This window comes from Agelaius tricolor, unplaced genomic scaffold (assembly GCF_023055355.1).
Source record: "Agelaius tricolor isolate 1412-34295 unplaced genomic scaffold, bAgeTri1.0.p SCAF_18, whole genome shotgun sequence".
Lineage (NCBI taxonomy): Eukaryota > Metazoa > Chordata > Aves > Passeriformes > Icteridae > Agelaius > Agelaius tricolor.
The window spans coordinates 17,767,984-17,787,988 of NW_027269278.1; the positions used below are offsets into that span (position 1 = coordinate 17,767,984).

Below are 20,005 nucleotides of genomic sequence, written 5' to 3' on the forward strand. Positions count from 1 at the left end.
AAAAACTGGTTTATGAAACACAATCTTTTAAATAGAAGTGCTCCTAAACCAAACAGTTCCTTGCTCAAGTGTTCCAACAGCTACTCACCCTCCTGGTAACCAGCACGTGCCTCCTTTCCAGCTGGAGTTGTCCATCCTCAGCTCCTGCCTTTGTTGCTCCTTCCTTTGCCTGCCAAACACAAAACCTTTCAGTAGCTGGCCTTTCCCCTGAGGTGTTTGCACAAAAATAAAGGCAGTGTTGGTCTTGTCCATGAGCTGGGTTAGACTCTCCCTACAAAGAACTTTCTCCAGGATTTCCATAACATTTGTGGCTCAGACCTTTCATTATTTGGCACCAGAACTGACAGTGGGATTTGTCTCTGCTTTATGCAGAGGTTCTCACTCACTTCTCTGTCCCCTCAGAGACTTTAATCCTTTTGGCTGCAGATGGGCTGAGAATCACAGATTGCCAGGATGGTTTGGGCAGGAAGGGACATTGAATCTCATCCAGTCCCACTCCCTGCCATGGGCAGAGGCACCTTCCAGAGGCCAGGGACACCTTCCAGAGAAGAGGGACACCTTCCATAGGCCAGAGGCACCTTCCATGGGACCAGGGACACCTTCCATAGGCCAGAGGCACCTTCCATGGGACCAGGGACACCTTCCATGGGACCAGGGGCACCTTCCATGGGACCAGGGACACCTTCCATAGGCCAGAGGCACCTTCCAGAGACCAGGGACACCTTCCATAGGCCAGAGGCACCTTCCATGGGACCAGGGACACCTTCCATAGGCCAGAGGCACCTTCCATGGGACCAGGGACACCTTCCATAGGCCAGAGGCACCTTCCATGGGACCAGGGACACCTTCCATAGGCCAGAGGCACCTTCCAGAGACCAGGGGCACCTTCCAGAGAAGAGGGACACCTTCCAGAGACCAGGGGCACCTTCCATAGGCCAGGGACACCTTCCAGAGACCAGGGGCACCTTCCATAGGCCAGGGACACCTTCCAGAGACCAGGGGCACCTTCCATAGGCCAGGGACACCTTCCAGAGACCAAGGACACCTTCCAGAGACCAGTTTGCTCCAAGCCCCATCCAACCTGGCCTCATTCCAGATCCTGCTCATGAGTCCCAAGGCCTGACCCCCAGAGGAGCTGAGCACCTGCAGTTCCCTCTGTCCCACCAAAGATTTGGAGCATTTAACATCTCTTAAAAGATAGAAAAAGCAGCTCCCCAGTTCACATCTTCAGCTCTCTCTGCCAAAACCCCAGCCCCAAGGGAGGCAGCCACACTCCAGGGCAGGGTCCAGGCACAGCCAATCTCTCCTGCCCAGCAGGATCCAAAATCTCCCCCAGCTCATCCCTTGGGACATTCAGGATTTGACAAGGCACCCAGCTTTGGAGCCCAGTCCTTCCCTCCTTGATTAACACAAAACTTCCTGGGATCTACCTGCCCCTGATTAGCAGAGCCCCAGCCTGGGAGAGAGGAGAAGCTGCTGGTCACCAGCTCCTAGGCTTTAATTAGCTGTGTTATTCCCAAGGGATTACTGCTGCAGCCAAGAACCAATTACACCCCAGTGCCTCCCTCCAACAGGGCAAAGATGCACTGGGGCACATTTAATGTGCAGCATTCATACGTTGCTCATTCACAAGCTTTCCCTGTTTGGATGAATCCCAACATTTTCTTGCTCAGCAACTTTTTCCCACCCTGGGCAGGGCTGTGACTGCTGGGGGGGCTCTGGGCAGCGCCTGGCACAGGAATTGTGGCACTAAGCCAGAGGCATCACTGCCTACCCTGACAAAGATTAAAGCCTCTAAATCAACTGAAAATTAAAACCCCTTTTTCCCTGATTCTGCACGTTCAGTGGGAATCTCCCAATTGGAAACCATCTGCAGCTGCAGCCTGTAGTCCCCAGAACTGCGTATTTCTCCCCCTTTGTTTCTCAAGGAGACAATTCACAAATCCCGCATGCCCTAAATGGATGCAGCAGGATTAGATTTGCCTTTCCCGGCCTGCCTGGGCCCAGTGCTCTGCTCCTGCTTCCCAGGACTCCCTGCCTGCTGTCCGTGGGCTCTGGGCAGTGTCTGGGAGGGCGTGGAGCTCCAGGAGGAGCTGTGCTTGCTCTGGGATAAGCCCACGCTGGCCAGGGGGGCTCTGTTCCTGTCTCTGGGCAGTGAAGGGCAGCACCCCCTCCCTGCAGACACCCCAGGGAACAGGGATGGCAGGAAGAGGGAAATGCTGGTATCTCATCTGGGCGGTGGCTGCTGGCAGAGCTCCCTGAGTGTATTCCTGAGTGCTGCTGGCGAGTGCCCAGCAGGTCCCTGGGGAGGCAGCGGGGCCAGGACTTTTCTAATTGCATTTGTCCTATTTCCATGAGCTCCTTTGGCTGTCACCCTCCATCCTGGGGCGCTTCTCTGTCTGAGGGAGGGAGAATTGCAGTATTTGGAACTTAGGGAAAGGAGGAGGCTGAGCAGTGTCAGTATTCCTGGGGTCTTATTCTTAGCATGGCACAGATTCCCTGCCCATGGCTCCAGCCCTGAGCTGCCCTTGAAGCATCAGCTCTCCAACACATTTGTGTCCCTGCTCCCAGCTGGAATGCAGCTGAGGCCTTGGAGCCTGGAGCCAGCAGCAGGTTTTCCAAGGCAAGATGCAGCTGATGGCTCCTGACAGGATCCTGCAGTGTTAATGCAGAGAGTGTGAAGTCCAACCCCCCCAGTTCTGCTCTCACAGCTCATGCCCAATGCTTTTTAAAAGCAACCACAGCCAAATGAGTGAATCACAGATGCCTTATCCCCATCCATCTGAGCAGTGTCAGTATTCCTGGGGTCTTATCCTTAGCATGGCCCAGTATCTATCCCTGAACACTCTGGGGCCCCCAGCCCCTTCCCCTGACAGCTCAGAGCCTTCAGTGTTTGGATGAACCCTCCAGCAGGAGCAGCCTCACTTAATATTTAATGACCAAGACAACCACAGGCAGAAATTCCAGTCCCCAAGCTCTTAAGATGTGGAGCTCAGCTGAAAATCTGGATTTCAAAATCAGAACTACCCCTCCTGGGCTTGGAATATTTACCCCAAATCCAGAACATGCCAAAACCTCTGCAGGGGTGCCCAGTCTGCATAGAGCACCCACGGCTTGTGCTGCAAACCCAGCAAGGAAGGCAAAACAAAGAGCACAGAGACACTCAAGGGAAAAGCAGGAGCAGAACCATAAAAGCCGGATATGGAATGTGAATAAACCCCGCAGTATGACCCAGCAAACAACAGCAGCCTTTTCCTGGCTCCCTGCTCTGCCTGCAGAACACGGCAGGGAGAACAAATCCCAAAACAACTGGAGCAGGGACAGGGGAGGAGGACACAAAGGCACTGCGGTGAGGGGAGTTGGTGCCAGGCCTGGGTTCTGCCCGAGGGGCTCGGCGCTGGCTCAGCACCCAGCACACCTCCCGTGCCACAGAATCCTCCCAGCCTGGGCCATTCCCAGCTTCCCACAAAGCCCTCAAGCACAGAAGGGCCTCTCCATGCAAACCTGACACTCTCCGTGAGGCAGATGAGGCAGGAACCCTGAGGGAATCGGAGCCCCGAGGGAATCGGGAGCCCTGAGGGAATCGGGAGCCCCGAGGGAACGGAGAGCCCTGAGGGAAACAGGAGCCCCTCAACAGCCGGGCTCGCCCGAAAGGCTCCCAAATACCCGAGTGTGACAGTGTGAGTTCCCAGTGCCACTGTCACCGAGCCACCACTCCCTTCAGCAGTGGTCCTGTTGGTCTCACCCTGCAAGATCTCAACTCTGACCCCTCACACTTTGGACGGGAATCTCTCCAAAGCCCTCGTGCCAGAGCTGCACTTTCGCCCGCATTAAGCGTCGCCCTTTTGATAGCCGGGGCCAGCAGCAAACGCCATTAGAGGGGCCTTGTGTGGGCTTTGTGTGGGCCGCGGGCCACCTTTATCCTTTTGCCAACCACTGGAGTGAGGATTAATCCACGGAGTAATTGCAGAGCTCTGCAATCTGCCCGGCCCAACCTCTCTCGTGGCTCCGTCCCCACAGCGCTGCTGCCAACTCGGTGTCACAAAGGAGAAGCCATTAGCGAGCAATTACACTTCAGCAGGATTTCCCCGCCTAATGAGGATCGCCGGCTCGGGAGGAACTGCTGCAAGGCTGAGGGAATAATGAGAGAAAGGGGATGGGAGTTCCTGTAATCCCGACAGAATGAGAAACAACCATGAAGGAAAAGAAAACCATCTGCTGGAGCTGTGCTCGGCCACAGCCAGATGTGGGTGTTTGTCACAGTGCTCCCAAAGCACCCCAGGCTGAGCCAACAGCAGCACTTCACAGTAAAATCGATTTTGGGAAAAGCTCCTCATTATCCACAGCAGGTCACTGCAACAACCCCTTCCCAGCCGGGTTAGTACCTCTGGGTACCCACCAGCTCCTGGCATCCTCTGTGCCATAAAAACACCCTGTGCCATAAAACCACCAATGCTTCCTGGAAATCAGATCTTCCTGGAAATTAAGTTAACTCAAGCAGCTTATTTTTTGTTTAGCCCAGGAGCTCAACTCAACTAAGGGAATCTTTCTTTACAGTACCAAAATGCAAGTGAAAAAATGTGTGTAAATACTGCCTTCTATTTTATTGGATAGTGCAGTGCCAGAGTCTGCCACTCCATAGAATCATGGAACCACGAAGGTTGAAAAAGAACCTTTCACATCATCAAGTCCAAACATCAACCCAACACCACCAGGTATTTGGAAAAATACTTGCTGGCATGGCCCTCCTTTGAGCGCAGTGGGATGGAGCCCTGGAACAGAAATTACCTCTCCAGCACCACCTGATCCCTGCTCCGGGTCAAGGAAACACAGCTGAGGACAAGGCAACTCCTCCCTGGATGGAGAAATCCCCCTGTACACTTACCTGTGAGGGCAAGCCTTGTCTGAAACTGTGAGAACTCCATAAACACCAGCCTAAGGACTGCGTGTGCCAGGGCAGGAGCCCCTTCCCCTGGCATCCCTTCCTCCTCCTGGGACTGCGGCAGAGCCACCAGGGCTTCCTTGGACCACCTGTCTCTACCACATCATCTTTTCTTACTAATTACAATTTTTCCTACTGCTTTGGACAGCATCCACCTAGCTGAGCATGGTTTGGGATCTTCCAGCCACTGTGGTGAAAGGTGAGGTTAGGTAGAGACTTGTCCACGTGACGGAATTCCAGCAGTGGACCAGCAAGCTGAGTTTAGTCTTTGTTTAATCCAGAAAAACCACTTCTGACATAAATCAAAGGTTTTGGGGTCAAGGACTAATAAAGCAAGAAAGTTAAAGACATCAAAACATTATTTCCCTTTAAAAGAGCACTGAAAAAAATCAAGGCTTTATTTGAATAAATGTTACACAACATTCTTTATCATTTTTACTTCTCAGCAAACCTTAAAGGGTGAATCAGATTTTCCTCATTCAAGTCTACAAAATGAAAGAGGCATAGTGACCATTCAATATACAGACAAGAAGGTAGCACGGAGCAAAGCTTAAATATTAAGCAACTAAAGCAAAAAAGTGAAAAGCAATACATTACTGTCACTCTCTCTCATTAGAATATCCCTGACAATTTCATTTCCAAATGAAAATGTGGTTTCCAACGCAATGCTGGGAAAAGCAAGGCAGACATGAGCTCCCTTGGATGCTATTTGCTCTATACCCATATTCTCCAGTGCACACCTGCATCCCTTGGGTTAATCCCTCCTGGTTCAGCTGCTGGGCTCAGGGAGGGAGGGGAGGAGAGCCCTGGGGATCCGGGGGCACAGCCAGGCACTACCGGCTTCCAAAACAACAGCAGGCACTCCTCAACGCCATGTGCAACAACCCTGCCACCACAGTCCCGGGCCTTTTTCCTGAGCAGAAACTGGTTTGTGCCATGTGGTTTGGTGGCTTTTCTGTTTGGTTTCTGGGGGGTGGGGGACAATGCACCTGATCAGGCCAAGCCCCCATCCATTGTCAATCCAAGCGGAGGTGAAAGGCTGGCACGGAGCCGGCACCGAGGCACCCCTTTCCTCATTCACATGTCTCAAGCTTTCAGTTCTAGTCACATCCCAGGCCCTGAGCAGGACCAGACTGCTGGGCCTCTTCCACTGGTGAAAAGGAAAAGCACTGTAGAACAAATATTCATCCAAATTTAAAAAAAAAAGTTTGTACTTCATGGTGAAATCGTTATGGCAAACGGTACAATTTGAACGCACTGCACAGCATTGTACAGCCTGTTTTTAAAAAGTAGGTAGTGAATATTCAATTTCTGCATTTATAAATAAAGAATTTAGCTCTGAAAAGCAGACACTGAAGCAGCACAAAGCACGAGCTGCCACACACTCAGTGTGTGAATCCCTGATGGGCCTGGCTGGGGTTTGGGGGCCTGTCCCAGCCTGTCACTTCCCCCTCTCCGATTGTTTAACAAGTATAAACCTGTTGCCAATGACAGAGTTGTCCTAACTTCAAATCTTATGTGGTTCATTCAGGCTCCAGACACGAAGAAATTGTCTTTGTGCTGACCCAGAGGCCCCTTGGAAAAGAGTCTCTGGTTTTAAACGATCCAGACAAAGACATTTTATTTTCTCCAATTGAATCAGGATATCAGTAAGGAGGAAAAGTTTCCTACAAGTCCTTTCATCTCGATAGAAACAGAAATTTGACTTTTAGTAGATTATGTGCACATTTTCATATCTTCAAAACAAATATTTATTTTCCCAGGTTACACAATAAATCCCCTGCTAAGAACTTTAAAGAAATGGTTCTGCCGAGACAGTGTGCACACAATGGAAATAATTAGTGACAAATAAATTAATATTTAATAACTCAAGATTTCAGCAGCGTGTCCAGCATTCCCAAGCTCCACTGAAGTCAGTCTTACCCAAGACCTTTCTGGGAGGGGAATAAAATGGATAAAACCCAGTGGGTTTCTTTTTTTTGAGTTACAGCTTTTCAAAGAAGTCAACCCAACTCAGATCAACAACCATCAGAAACTCTAATAAAACCTTTGCTCTCTACTAGTTATCTATCTGAAAAATATTCATGTTAAAAGGAAAAAATAAGCCATGATTTGAAATAGAAATGCCATCCCATTGAATCATCCCATCCATGATTCCCATCCTGTTATAGGATTATAATCAAAACGCTGCTCTCTGCCTTGTAGCCCCTCTCAAGGTTATTTCACAACCCTCAATTCCCTAAGTGTTACAATAGCATAAATAAAATGCAACCATATTCACACAGAAGGAGCTTTCCCATAAAACAGAGATCCATGGAGTTTGTGGTCACTGTCCTTTCCATCACCTCTATGGGAAATATTGGTCTCAATAGCAGGACTGTTCATATTTCACAATACAACTGGGTTTGGACATGCTTTGATCACAGATCACAGCTCTGCTAACACCTGCACTAAATACTAACTAAGCCTCAGAGAATGGAAAATTGCAATGCTAAAGTCAAGAATTAAAAGAAAAGTTCAAAAGTTACAGTCAACTTCCCAGGCAAATTGGCTCCGTCACTGGCACCTCTCAAAACATACAAACGTGACTGTCACATTACAAAACCCCAGTTATCTGCAGTGAATCTTCATCCTAATATTTCAAGTGGTTCCTTGCATGTAAGTGTCATAGAGTCTTTCGTCATTTCATGCGTCATTTATTGCAAAAAAGTTTTATAAAATATTTCCTAACATCTTTTGAAATTTTAAGGAAAATGTACATTAGGTACAGATGCCCTAACGGTGCGAGGGGGAGCTTTAACATCTTTTACCCCCTTTCCCCTTCAAAAAAATGGTTACTACTTGGTGAAGATTTCAGAGGAAAAATAGGACAAGTCAGTCTCAGATTTCTCTCAGTCCTGATGAGCTGGTGCTCTTCGTGGCAGTGTAGTGAGGTTCCATAAAAACAGCGGGTCATTAGTGTCTCTGAGCTGAAAAGGGGAGAGAAAGGGAACATGGTTAAATGTCTTCCAGTACATATTGCAAAAGTAGGTAAAGCAAAAGCTGAGGTGGCCAGAAAAGTTACTGGCTCACCTGCTTTGTGCATCGTGTGCAGAAGACAAAAAATAGATGGACATTATCACAAGACAGACACAAGTGAGCAAACTCCTCCGGGGCTGGGGTTTGAGGAGGAGCCACAGAACCAATCTGTTACATCTCACCCCATTTCAGCATCCAGAGAGAATTCCAATTGTAAAGACATTTAAAGACAGCTCAGGAAGCAGGGAGATTAATTCACAAAATCTATACATTGATGGCAGCTCCCAACACAAAGCTAAACGTGACCTGCAGAGCCCTTCCACACATGGAGCCGAGTGCCTGAGGGAGCAGGAACTGCAAACCTGCTAATGGTGCTTCCTTCCCATGGCTGCCTCTGCTTTCCCATTTACTCCAGAGAACAGGAATAAATAATGATAAAGCAGCCAGGAACAGCCCAAGTACTGAGCCCTGCACGAACCAACACCAGCCACCAGTTCTTACTGGGAGGAGGGGGAGGCCTGGCACAGAGTGTCCAGAGCAGCTGTGGCTGTCCCAAGGCCAGGCTGGACGGGGCTGGGGGCAGCCTGGGACAGTGGGAGGTGTCCCTGCCCATGGCAGGGGTGGCACTGGGGGAGCTTTAAGGTCCCTCCCAACCCAAACCAGTCTGGGATTCTGGGATTTTAAGGAGATTGTGCTCCTCAGATACAGTGACTGAAAACTTGATCACCTGGGTCAGCTCAGTGTCTGTGCCACTGAATTCCCTGAGTGCAGCCTACTGACTGTTGATCACTCATTCCATGGGGTCACTCACTCCAGGTGGGATCTGGGGTTTGTGGGACAGTGACAGCTCAGGCTGGCTGAGGGCACAGCTCCCCTGGGATCTCCAGTGAGCTCACAGGCTGGACTCTGCTTTGGAGCAGCTCCATTCAAGTGCTGGAGGCAGAATCCCACAGATCCCACATTGGAAAAGCCCTCCCACAGCACTGAGTCCCTGATCCCCACCTTGTCACCAGCCCAGAGCACCGAGTGCCACCTCCAGCCCTTCCTTGGACACCTCCAGGGATGGGGATCCAACCCTCCCTGGGCAGTTCCAGTGCCTGAGCCCCCTTTCCATGGGGAAATTCCTGCAGTGCCCACCCTGAGCCTGCCTGGCCCAGCCTGAGGCCGTTCCCTCTGCTCCTGTCCCTGTCCCCTCCTGGCAGGAGCTGTGCAGAGCCACAAGGGCCCCCTGAGCCTCCTTTTCTCCAGGCTGAGCCCCTGCCCAGCTCCCTCAGCTGCTCCTGGGGCTCCAGCCCCTTCCCTATGGAGCCATCCTAAGGACTGCCCCAGAACAAGGTACAGATGTGTGTCAGGACAGGCACTGACACGACTCAGGCCCTTCCTGCCTGCCCCACTGAACCCAGCTCACACAGCCCTTTCCTGGCAGCCAACACTGCCATGGGGATTCTGATTCTTCAATGTGAACATTTTCTCAGTCCCTTTGTTCACTGCTGTCCAAAGAGAAGCACTGCCTTTGAAACTCCTGGCTTTTATCTCCAAAGGAAAGAGAAGGACACCAGGCAGCCGTGGAGGGGTAGAAAAGGCACCCCAGAAGGACAAGGGAAGCAAAAATAGCAGCACATCCCATCAGGGATTAAACCTCAAGGCCAGGAGCCCAAATTTAAATAGTTACAGTAACATTTATGCACCTTCCTGGGGAATAATGCTGTGTCTGTGTAAAACTATGGAACAGAAGGCACAAAACTCCTATTTTCCTGCTACAGATTCCATTTGTAGCCAGTGGAGAAGAGGGAAACCAGGCTGCTCTTCCAGATGGTGAACTACCAAAAGCAAGAATTGTTTCCTTCCTTTAGAGCCTCCAGCAGCAGGACCTCAGCCACCAGGAAAACAAAGAGCAGCAACACATTCTTCCCTTTGTGTGCCTAATTCCCTGAAATACATGACACAGTATCAGGAATTCCTAAAACGTGATCCAACCCATTTTTTTCCATATAAATGTACCAGAAGAGATTATTCCTAAATCCTTCAACACTTGAAATACCTCAAGAGTTGTTTTTTTTTTTTTTTTTTTAATTAACTAAACTTCTAACTAAACTGACTACAATACTCATTAAAATCGTTTTTGTGCCTTTAGTTTCTTTTCACCAGAGCTACTAACTACCCAAACTGGCACCACGTGCTTTAAAATCCTGAAGCACTGCAGAGGTGCAGTTAAACCCCAGCATCTCCTAAAGCCAAACAAAAATCCTACACATTACTAAATAAAAAATTATGCTAAATTAGAATTTAAGCAAATATTTGCTTGTAATTGTATCTGCTTATTTTACTGCCAAAGCAAGATCCCTTCTCCCCCTTTGTGCACTTGTTAAAGGATGGCAAGGACAATTCTGCCACCTGAATTTGCTGTGGCTCTGTTACAGAACCTCAGTGCTGGGAACAAGCACTTGCCTCCCAAAGCACAGGATCCCAGCACGTGCCTGGCACATAGGAGAATATTCCTTATTCATACTGCATCTTTGACATCCAAAACATCTGTAAACAAACATGAAAACTGACCTAGATCTGTTTTTTTCCTAAAGAACAACCTGATTTCAAGTTGCTGTTCCATAAATGGCAGCAGCCAAGCAGGAGGCTGCACCCCGAGGCCCCTGGCAGAAGGGCAGTGCAGCTTTCCTCAGCTCAAAGCTGGGCTACTCCAAGTGTGATTCCTGCAGGATGTCAACAGGACACAGAGGACAGTCCTCTGATACAGACATACTTTTACAAATATTCTGGTTTTCCAAAATCAGCCTTGCTAATGCCAAAGTGACAGGACAGATCCTCTCCCACTGCTGGCTGCACTGAGCCCAGCTCAGCCTGGTCCATTGGTTTCAATCCCTGCCATGACCCACACAGCACCCAGGGTTTCACTGTCACAGATACAATCCATCCTCCAGTGCTTGATTCCAAGTCCCTGCCTCAGTTTAAGTGTTATTTCCTGTCCCAGCTGCAACTCAGCAGAGCCCAGCTGCCCCTGTGCCTCTGCCCCATCCCACAGGGATTCACACACCTGGAACAGCCTCAGTTCCCACAGCCCTCCCTTCCTCCTCTGCACTGAGGAATGGAATCACTGGCACAGAAATGCAATCACAGCTGCTCAGAATGTGCCTGGTCCTGGTTTGGGAAGTAACTTGTCAAACACAGCCTAAAGAAACCCCACAGATCCATTTCTTCACACTGAAGGAGCAAAGCTTGGATTCAAACTTGCTCCAGGGGATCCTGATTTGTTCCCTGAGCCAGCTCCTACCTGCAGGCTGCTGCTAAGTTCTGCCCTCAGGCCATGGGCAAGCAGGAAGAGGAGCTCAGACACCACATCCCATGGCACAAGCACATGAGCCACCTTTCCCATGTGGCTTATTCCACCCTTTTCCTTTTGTGTGTCTCTCTCGGATGTGCAAGGTGGCTCAGGTTTTCTGAAGCCCTGGTCTGCCAGCACCACCCACTTCCCAGCTCCTGCTGCTCCCACCTCCAGCCAGCAGCACCAATTGTATTTTCCTGAGGAAAACACAGAGCCAAGCTCTCCTCAGTGCCTGGTGCCTGGCACAAAGGTGCTGCTCCAGGGAATTATCCCAAACTGCCCCATCTGGGAGCAGCAGCAAAGCTGTGCAGGGAAAAAGCAGGATGGCAAAGCAGTCACCAACTCCCTGGCACCACAGCTCTGCCAGGCACTGCTGCTCTGCCTTGTGTTCACACAAGGGCACTCGTGTCATTGTTAAATTTAAAGGAAATAAAATCATTAATTGATTTAAGTGACACTCTGGATTGTATCCACATCCCAGGTAACACAGAAGAGTGAAATGTATGAGTAAATCATAGGGAATCATAAGCTGCTATTAGGATCCAACAGTCAAACCCCAATAATCAGAGGTATTTCTGCCCTGGGAGGAATTGCTGCTGCTTGGCACAGCCCATCCAAATGTCACAAACAGTTCTGAGCCCAGAGGTAGATGGGGTCAGACTAGAGCAGGAGGGTGAGCAGGGCAGAGAAGGGAAAAGCCACGATGCAGGGGATGATATTCACCTGAACATCTGCCAGGTGACCCGGGGAGAGAACTGTTAAACAAAACCCAAAGTGGCCCAGAGAGCAGCTGGGGGTTAAATGTTGACTGGGAACTGCCATGGTCACTGCCAGGCCAGGATCACACACAGGCTCTTTCCAGCAGGGATTAAGGAGAATTTGACACTGGATATCTCAAACCTGACCTGATGGATCTTCAGGCAGCTACACAAGTTCTCAGTGTTAAATGTGGGTGATCCCTGATCACTCCATGGTCAGAAGCTTTGTCAGTTATGGAGAAATTCCCTTTATAAACTCATTGTACCCAATGGATGGTGCCACCACACACTGCCAGCCATCCCTTTAGGCTCGAGCTCCCTGCACTTCCCTCATCCTCAGCTCCAGGTCAGTGAGGGACCCCCTGCTCTGCCTGAATTTGCTGCTCCTGCAGGCATTCATTGGAACACAATTATAAAGCCAAGGATGGACTGAAAGAGCCTTTCCCTGGTTATCAGCTGCTCCTTTCACAGCTCCTCAGCCCAGCAAGCTGCTCTGTTTTCTCACTGGACTCCACGGAACAGGCAGGGCAGATGATGCTGCTGAGAATGAGCTACTGACATTTATTTTTTAAAATTCCTATTCTACTCCTGACAGTTTTAGCAGACATGAAAGAAAATATCAGGACTTAAGAGAGTTAAATAAAACCAGACCTAAGGGCTAGCAATGCACAAAGCAACGCTTACCCTTCCCCTTCCCCACTTGTGCTACTCTTAATCCTAATCACAGTTAGAAACTATGTTTAAAAAACCCAAAGGTATTTTACTCCATGCTGAACAAAAAAATCTTTTCAGCCTTGCACAGACCTAAACCACCCCAGGAGCCCCACCCAGGGTAGTTCTGTAGGTGCCAAGCTGAACACAGCAGCGTCTGAGAGAGAAACCAAATCATCAGAGATGATTATCTCACTGAAGTGTTGACACAAAGCTCCACTCTAATTAGAACAGCAACAAATATCTGCTCAATTTCCTGCATGACTCCACTTCAGACACACACAAGCATTTCCTGTTGCTTCCAGCTCCGCTCCTGAAGCCTCACACCTCCAACACCTCTGGGAAAAGAGCTCTGAGCTTTGCAGTGACTGCTCTCTCTCCCAAGGCATTTCACCTGGAGATCTGCAGAGGAACAGAACACCTGAAACTCATCATGTGCCACTCTCCCCTCAACTGACAGCCCATAAATACCCAGCAACCACACAGAGGCACTCCAGAAACTAAAAAGGCCTCATTTGCCATTTATCCCACTAAAGTGATGGGAAAATAGCAGTCACCCTCTGTGCTGCTGCTGCCTTCTGAAGGATTTAGGTTGGAGAAGACCTCCAAGGTCAGCAAGTCCATTCTGTGCCAGATCCCCACCCAGTCCCCAGCCCAGAGCACCGAGTGCCAGCTCCAGGAATTCCCTGGGCACCTGCAGGGATGGGCACTGCAGCCCTCCCTGGGCAGTTCCAATCCCAGCCAAACCCTTCAGGAATTTTGTTCCTGGCAGCCCTGAGCCAGCCTGAGCCCGTTTGTCCCCTCAGGGTGTTCAGGTGGGAGCAATGGATAAACCAGGGGCAGGCCATGCAAAGTGCCAGCCCTGGGGCACACCAGGTGGGGTCACAGCTTGGCTAAACCAGCCCTAAGCCTCATCCCAGCCCCAGGCTCCTCTCACCCTGTGCCTGCCTGAACCAGGCTCTGCCCCTGGAAGCTGCTGCATCCACAGGAGCAGCTCCTTTGGGTTAAACCAGAGTCAGGGGCGAGTATGAAGAGGAGATTTTCAGCTTACTGCAACATGGTGGTGTAAAAAATTAATTTAACAGAACAAATTACTTGTTTTGAGCCCTGCTCAGTCTGCAGCCATACAGAACATTCACTATGAAACTGAGGAAAGACTTAAAACTCATCTGCTACAAATCAAAACTGACTTAAATGCCTTCCATAAACAGTTCTTTTGAACATAAAACCACCTAAAGAAAGCCCTCCCACACCTGCTGCTCCCCAGTGAACACCTGAGCAAACTCTGCCTATGTAAGCTGCAGTGCTATTCTAATTTTATATAAATTAAGAGAACAAAGCTTCCAGGTCTTCTAAAGAAAAAATAACAATGTCAATATTGATTTTGCCACTACTTGGCTTACAACAACTAACTTAAAGCCAGTTCACTTGAGCTTCTAAACCTCAAGGAAGTGGTGTAGACATCTGACCCACCTCACATGGGTTCCTGACTCCAAAAAGCAGTTTGCTTTAATAACAAAATACAGCTTATTTACTTAAAGAAACTGTTTCTGTTTGCAGGAGAGAATACAGAGAAGTGAAACAGATTTTTTTTTCCAATTTTTTTTTCTTTTTACAAAATCTGTTGTGTGTTTGTCACATTCAAAAAGCATTGACCACTGGGGCTTTTTGGGAACTGTTAGAATGCCAAGGTAAAGCTGGTATATTTGGAAGCTTAATTGGCAATTAATGACTGTCATCTTGAGGAAAATTTGAACAGCCATGGGTTTGACACCTTAGACTTCCAATAGTTCTGTGGGCATGGCAGAATAATTTAAAAAGGTAAAAAGAAACCGAATGCTTTGGCAAGACCACACAGTATCATGAACATATGAAATTAAATCTTAAAATAAAAATATTTTCAGGGTTCAATGATTAAATCCTTGCCCCCTTTTTCATGTCTGTTTAATTTCAGTCTGAGCTTAAATTTTTACATCTGTCACAATTGCCTACGTGGGCAATCCTGGAAAAACCAGGATGAAAACTGCTTTGGGATGAGCACCAGGAGACTCTTCACAAGGCACTGCAAGGCTGAAGCAGGAATGTGTTGGAGGACACAGGAATTGACATGGTCAGGTAAGGACCAAAACTCACAGAAAAAAAAAAGTCAAATGCATTGCATGAAAATGCCCCAATAGTGAGCAAAAACCATGCAAGAAAAGCTGGAATGGCAGTGGAGAGCAGCTCTGACTGCTCTGAGATGGAAACTGAAACATTCCCCACTGTACAAGTGACATTATCCACAGGCTCTACTCAAATAGCCCAAAAGCTAATTTAGGGAGAAAATTTAATCAACTTTCCAGAAAGCCCTCTACAGAGCTGGTTCTGAAACAAAAGGGACAGATAATTAATCATCTCCAAATTAAGACTGAAGTATACCAATGGTATTTACATCGAGCACTTCATCTTTAAGAATGCATGAAAAAGGACAATTTACTTTTTAAGGGTGTCCTCTAAATCCGGCATACAGATAAAATACTCTGACATCCTGGATTTGTTTCAAAGCTTTTTGAGAAACACACACAAATAATTCAGATTTAGTCAATTTTATTTACAGTTTGTTTTTTTACATTTCAGAGCATTACACAATTACATATCTCATTTTTCTGACCTGCAAACAGATACCTTAAACGGAAATAGTTTAAAAAAAAAAAAAAAAGAAAAAAAAAGAAAAAAAAAGTTAGATACATCCAAAATGCAACAATTACACATCTGACAATTCACAAAGTGTAATTTACTAGGACGTATCCTAAGAATTTAGGAACAACCAGTCAGGAGAAAATCTGACCAATTTCAGCAATTGATTATTTACACATTCAAAACAAAGCCTCTCTTAAGCTAAACCTCCAGGCAAATGGCCTGAAAGATTTCTTCAGGAAGAAAGACCAGAATGATTCACACCTATGCAGCATTAACAGCCCTTGATCCCAAACACTGAGGCCTCCTCAGCTTTGTCTTAGAGCTACAGGCATCCCTCGACTTCTCCGACCCTGAAGTGATTTAGTTGTGCCCCCATGTGCATAGAAAGGTTGAGTGTTTAAGTGGTCACTACGATAAAACCCCATTTAATCTGGTCTTTAAGTCACTAAAATTCTTCTTCCTTCCAACCTGGAGCACGTCTCCAATGCCATTTAAACCGGCCCGCAGAGGGGAGCTTGAGCCCACCGGGCCTGGCCAGACTAAATCCATTAGAGACTGGTTAAAAATAATCTTTAAAGACCATTTAGACAAGGCTTACATTTCTACACTTCCCTGATGGGCCACCTAATAAAACAAAAAAGTCACAGCTACTATTTCATCCCTCGTGTCAACCCTTGGCCACACAGAACTAGTTACATACTGGGTAGAAACTACTAAAAAATTCCCTGCAAATCAGCTGCCTTCCAGCTGAGGCTATGGCTCCTATGCATCGGGTGGTTTGGTTTGTTTTTTGTTTTTTTTTTTTTCTTTCTCTTTAAAAAAAATTCTCACTTGAAAAATACCTCAGTCCTCACTTGTAGGCTAATTTTGATTGCATGTTCAATTGGTCTGAACCGTCAGGAACCGCTCCGCACGGCACGAGCCTGGCGTGCAAGGAGCAGTCAGTCAACCGAGTGCAACTTCTGCCTCTGCCGCCTCCCTGGGGCAGTTCTCTCTAACCTGGCTAGGGTTTGGTGGAGCCTCCAGGTTTCTTGCCTACCTTACTCTCCACGTTCACGTCTCAAACTGCGTCAGCAGGGCCCGCACCTCGGGCGTGAGCTGCTTGGCAGCCTTGGCTGCCTCAGTGACGGCCTTGCGGTACAGACCCTTTCTCTTCTTATTAAAGCGCACCTGGAAGCTTTCTAAAAAGGGGGAGAGCTGTGCAAGAGCCAGGAAGGAGGTGGTGGTGGAGCCGAACCACGAGATGCGAGCCTCCTGGCGCACCAGCAGCCCGCTATCCTTGCGGCTCACCGTTATGGTAAGGATACGGGCCGGCCACCAAGGGAAGCCATAAATCTTGGCCCAAACAATGTCCCCTACACATACGGTCCTGCCATCTGGTGTGACACATTTAGAGACGTTTTTGGAAAAGACTTCTGTTTTCAAGGAATTACTGAGCTTTTTCTCTTCCTTCGAAGAGGAGGAGGAGGAGGAAGAGGAGGAGGAGGAGGAGGAAGGTGCATGCATGCTGCCTGGAGGAAAATCAAAGCTTTCAGTAGAGCTACACTCAGAGTTGGTGGATTTCAAATCATCTGTGCTATCACTACTACAAACTGATGCACTGGAAGAGTCAGATTTCTTTTGATTAAGGGTCATGTAAACCGTTATATTGCTTTTGCTGCCTCTCTTGCCCAGTGTCTGCTGTTCATCCTGATCAACAGTTACATGCACTTCACTCGTGTCCTGAACCTCACTGCTGGCCTCTTCGGGGCCTTCTGAGGGGCTCTGGGTTTCTGAAGGGGCCTCACCTGCTGAGCGGGTGGAGGAGCAGCGAGACTGGGGCTTAGTTGCCATCTTGCCGCTCCGAATTTTCTCAAGTCCTGTCTTGAGGGAAGAGTCATTCTCTTCGTTGCGGTACCGCTGCGGCTTGAGGCGCAACCGGGGCGGGAGGGACCCTGAGCTGGTGTTCTGAAGACGCCGCGTGAAGTGGACCTTTGAATGTGCATTTTTGGAAGAGGAGGTTGCACTCTGCTTCTTTTGTGCCTTTTCTTTGGCCATTTTCAAGACTTCCCGAGCTTTTGCATGATCCATGTTTTTGCTCTGGAGAACTTTTTTTGTGTTTAACTGCGCTTTTGAAGTATTTGCTTGTGCGGAAACTTTAACTACTCTGCTTCTGCTGTGGGCAATATTTGAAACCTTGACCACAGCGTTCCTTTTCTGGCTTTCGTTTTGGCTTTTTCCATCCACCTTGTGGTCAGTCTTAAGTTTTTTATTCACAGTAGTCACGCTCTCGTTTCTTCGCTTTTTACTGTCCTCATATTTGGAAGAGTCACTTGCATTGCCACCTTTCTTGATCTCCTTTTTCTCTGCCACCACGCTGTTTTTGCACTTGTCACACAGCACCTGCCGGGGCCGTAGCTTGATGGCGTTCATGATGGAAGTGGGTTCCTCCCTGTACATTTTCCGCTTGGGCCGCTTGATTTTCCGGGGTGGAGGCTGAGGTATTGACTGGTTGTAGGTGTCCCTGATAAACAAAGGAGGAGGGTATGGAGCTCCCTCGTGAAAGAGAGGAGGTGGTTTAGAAGTCCAAAGGCTTTTAGCTATGCTGGGCTCTGAGGGCTGCGTGAGGGAGGAGTCATCAGGGACCGCGGCGTCGGCCTCACACTTCACCTGCGCCTCCTCTTGGAATGGTTTGCTTTGGAGCTGCATGGCTTCAGGTTTGTCCTTGTACTCCCTTTTAGGAAATATGGTCACAGGGATTCCATGGGGGCCAAACCTTCAAGAGAGAGGGAAATAAAAATTCAGTGTTTGGAGGGAATTTTTGCGGCGTTTATCACAAAGCATTTGAAAACTTGTCTGCATTAGGTAGCCAGCATTTGGAAACCATGAACCCTAGAGAAATGAAAGCTTCACATCCAGCCTTATGGGAAGCTTTGAAAAATGCTAGACACCAAAATGAAGTCAGTGGAGAACAAAAAATACACAACTTCACTTATTGTAAGTTTCTTTTGTATCAACAAGACGCCCAGAAAATGTAACAAAAATATCCCCGAGACAGCAGCAAAAGAATTAACTTTATACATCTGGAAAATGCTTATAAACATCCAAACTCACCCCAACAACTCCCAGTCTAGCCAGACTCATTTTCCATACCAAGTCAGCTTTATAAAAAGGCATCTTCAGGACCTTTTCTCCCATTTTTAGCACAGCAGAAAAGGATGAACAGTCCAGATTTAACAGAAACAAATCTGGGCTGCAGTGAACAGGGAGTGCCTCCATCCAGAAAAGCTTTACAGCCCAAAACTCCCCAGCCCAGACTGAATTTCTCCCAGCAAAACTCCCCTTATTTCAATTCAGAATAAGCTGATCCTCATTGTTCCATGAGCAAACAAGATTTTAAACCTTTCACTCCTTTTCTCCAGACTGGAACTGCTCTAGGTCAGGACAAGGCAGCAACTCCCCAAGATCTGTCCTCAGGTTTGTGTTGCACCGTGGCTGCTCAACAGCAGCATCCCCTCAGCTGATTAAACTGAACTTCATTTACTTTTACTTGTGTAAGTGCCTACATGTTGCCTTTATTTCCTCAAAATTGGATTTGAAAATGTGTTAGAAGGTTCTTTACAGTGTCCCCAACAAAAGCCACCCCTTGTTTGTCCTTTTGCTTATCACAAGCTCCTTTCTACATCCAAAGTTGCAATTGAAGCAAACGACCCACCCAAGATTAAATTATCCACCCAGTCTGCATTTCAGCAGCTCGTACAGACATTTTTCCAGCCCATGGTCTGGCATTAAACCACAAGGGACTTGCTCACAACTAAGTTTTACATTCCCTAAAGTCCCACAAGTCCATCAAGGGTAAAGAAGTTGCTTTTCCACAAATACTTTTCCCTCCACAAAGGACTGTAAGCAAGTCACTCAGTTCCAAGTAGGGCTTTAAAGAAACTATCAGCTGACAGTAATTAAATTAGCAATATTTTCAGTGTTACTGGCATCAAGACCTTCAGCTTCTAAAAGAAAATAAGATCCAGATCCTATCATTCACCACCTGATAAAGATTAAGAGGATTTGGTAAAAAGTTAATCTATGCTAAGAGCTGAAAACAAGACAGGGCAAGATCTCTGCTGTGCAAATTCCATTCCCAAAGAGCACAGCAGCAGAACTAGACAGGGGTGGGATATCAAACATCCCTTACCCTGCTCTCAGTGCCTCAGGAACTGCATTTCCAGCCCTCCCAGGCCATTCCCTGAGCCAAGCCCTTCTCCCAGAGGGCATTTATGGGACTCTGTCAGGAAATCAGCATAATTAGCTGTCACTAGGAAGAGGTGGATGAAGAGGACTGCAAGGGTTTCCACAAGGATCCCATTCGAGTATTTAATCTCTCTTTTCCCAGTTCTCATTCCACTGCCTCCTCAGCAAGGTGTGCACAATTTGCACTCCAAAGGCACAAAGAAGCTGATGCAAAGCTCAGCACGTGCCTGACAGCAGGAAATCAAAGATTCATCCTGCACCTTCCACTCTCCTTGCTTCCAACACAAAACACAGGCCAGGACTAAGAACAGGAGGCCACAAAGGATAATTTTT

At 48.0% G+C, this 20,005-nt stretch overlaps 1 protein-coding gene across 7 annotated transcripts in view; it reads right to left on the reverse strand.

Annotated features, from left to right (window-relative positions):
• The window catches only part of PWWP2A (PWWP domain containing 2A), a 31,662-nt gene that overhangs the window by 2,619 nt on the left and 9,038 nt on the right, over nucleotides 1–20,005 (reverse strand). Inside the window, exons 2-3 of one of the 7 annotated variants that reach the window (XR_011681711.1) lie at nucleotides 16,485–18,200; nucleotides 89–169 (exon numbers count right to left, since the gene is read on the reverse strand). Coding sequence is in view for 6 of the 7 variants with exons in the window: in XM_071443642.1 (XP_071299743.1) it covers nucleotides 16,499–18,200 (1,702 nt within the window). In the remaining variant the exon portion in view is untranslated. Of the gene's footprint in view, nucleotides 1–88; nucleotides 170–5,309; nucleotides 7,912–15,335; nucleotides 18,201–20,005 lie in introns of those variants that run through there. The other 6 variants (XM_071443645.1, XM_071443642.1, XM_071443646.1 and 3 more) reach the window with 6 other exon arrangements.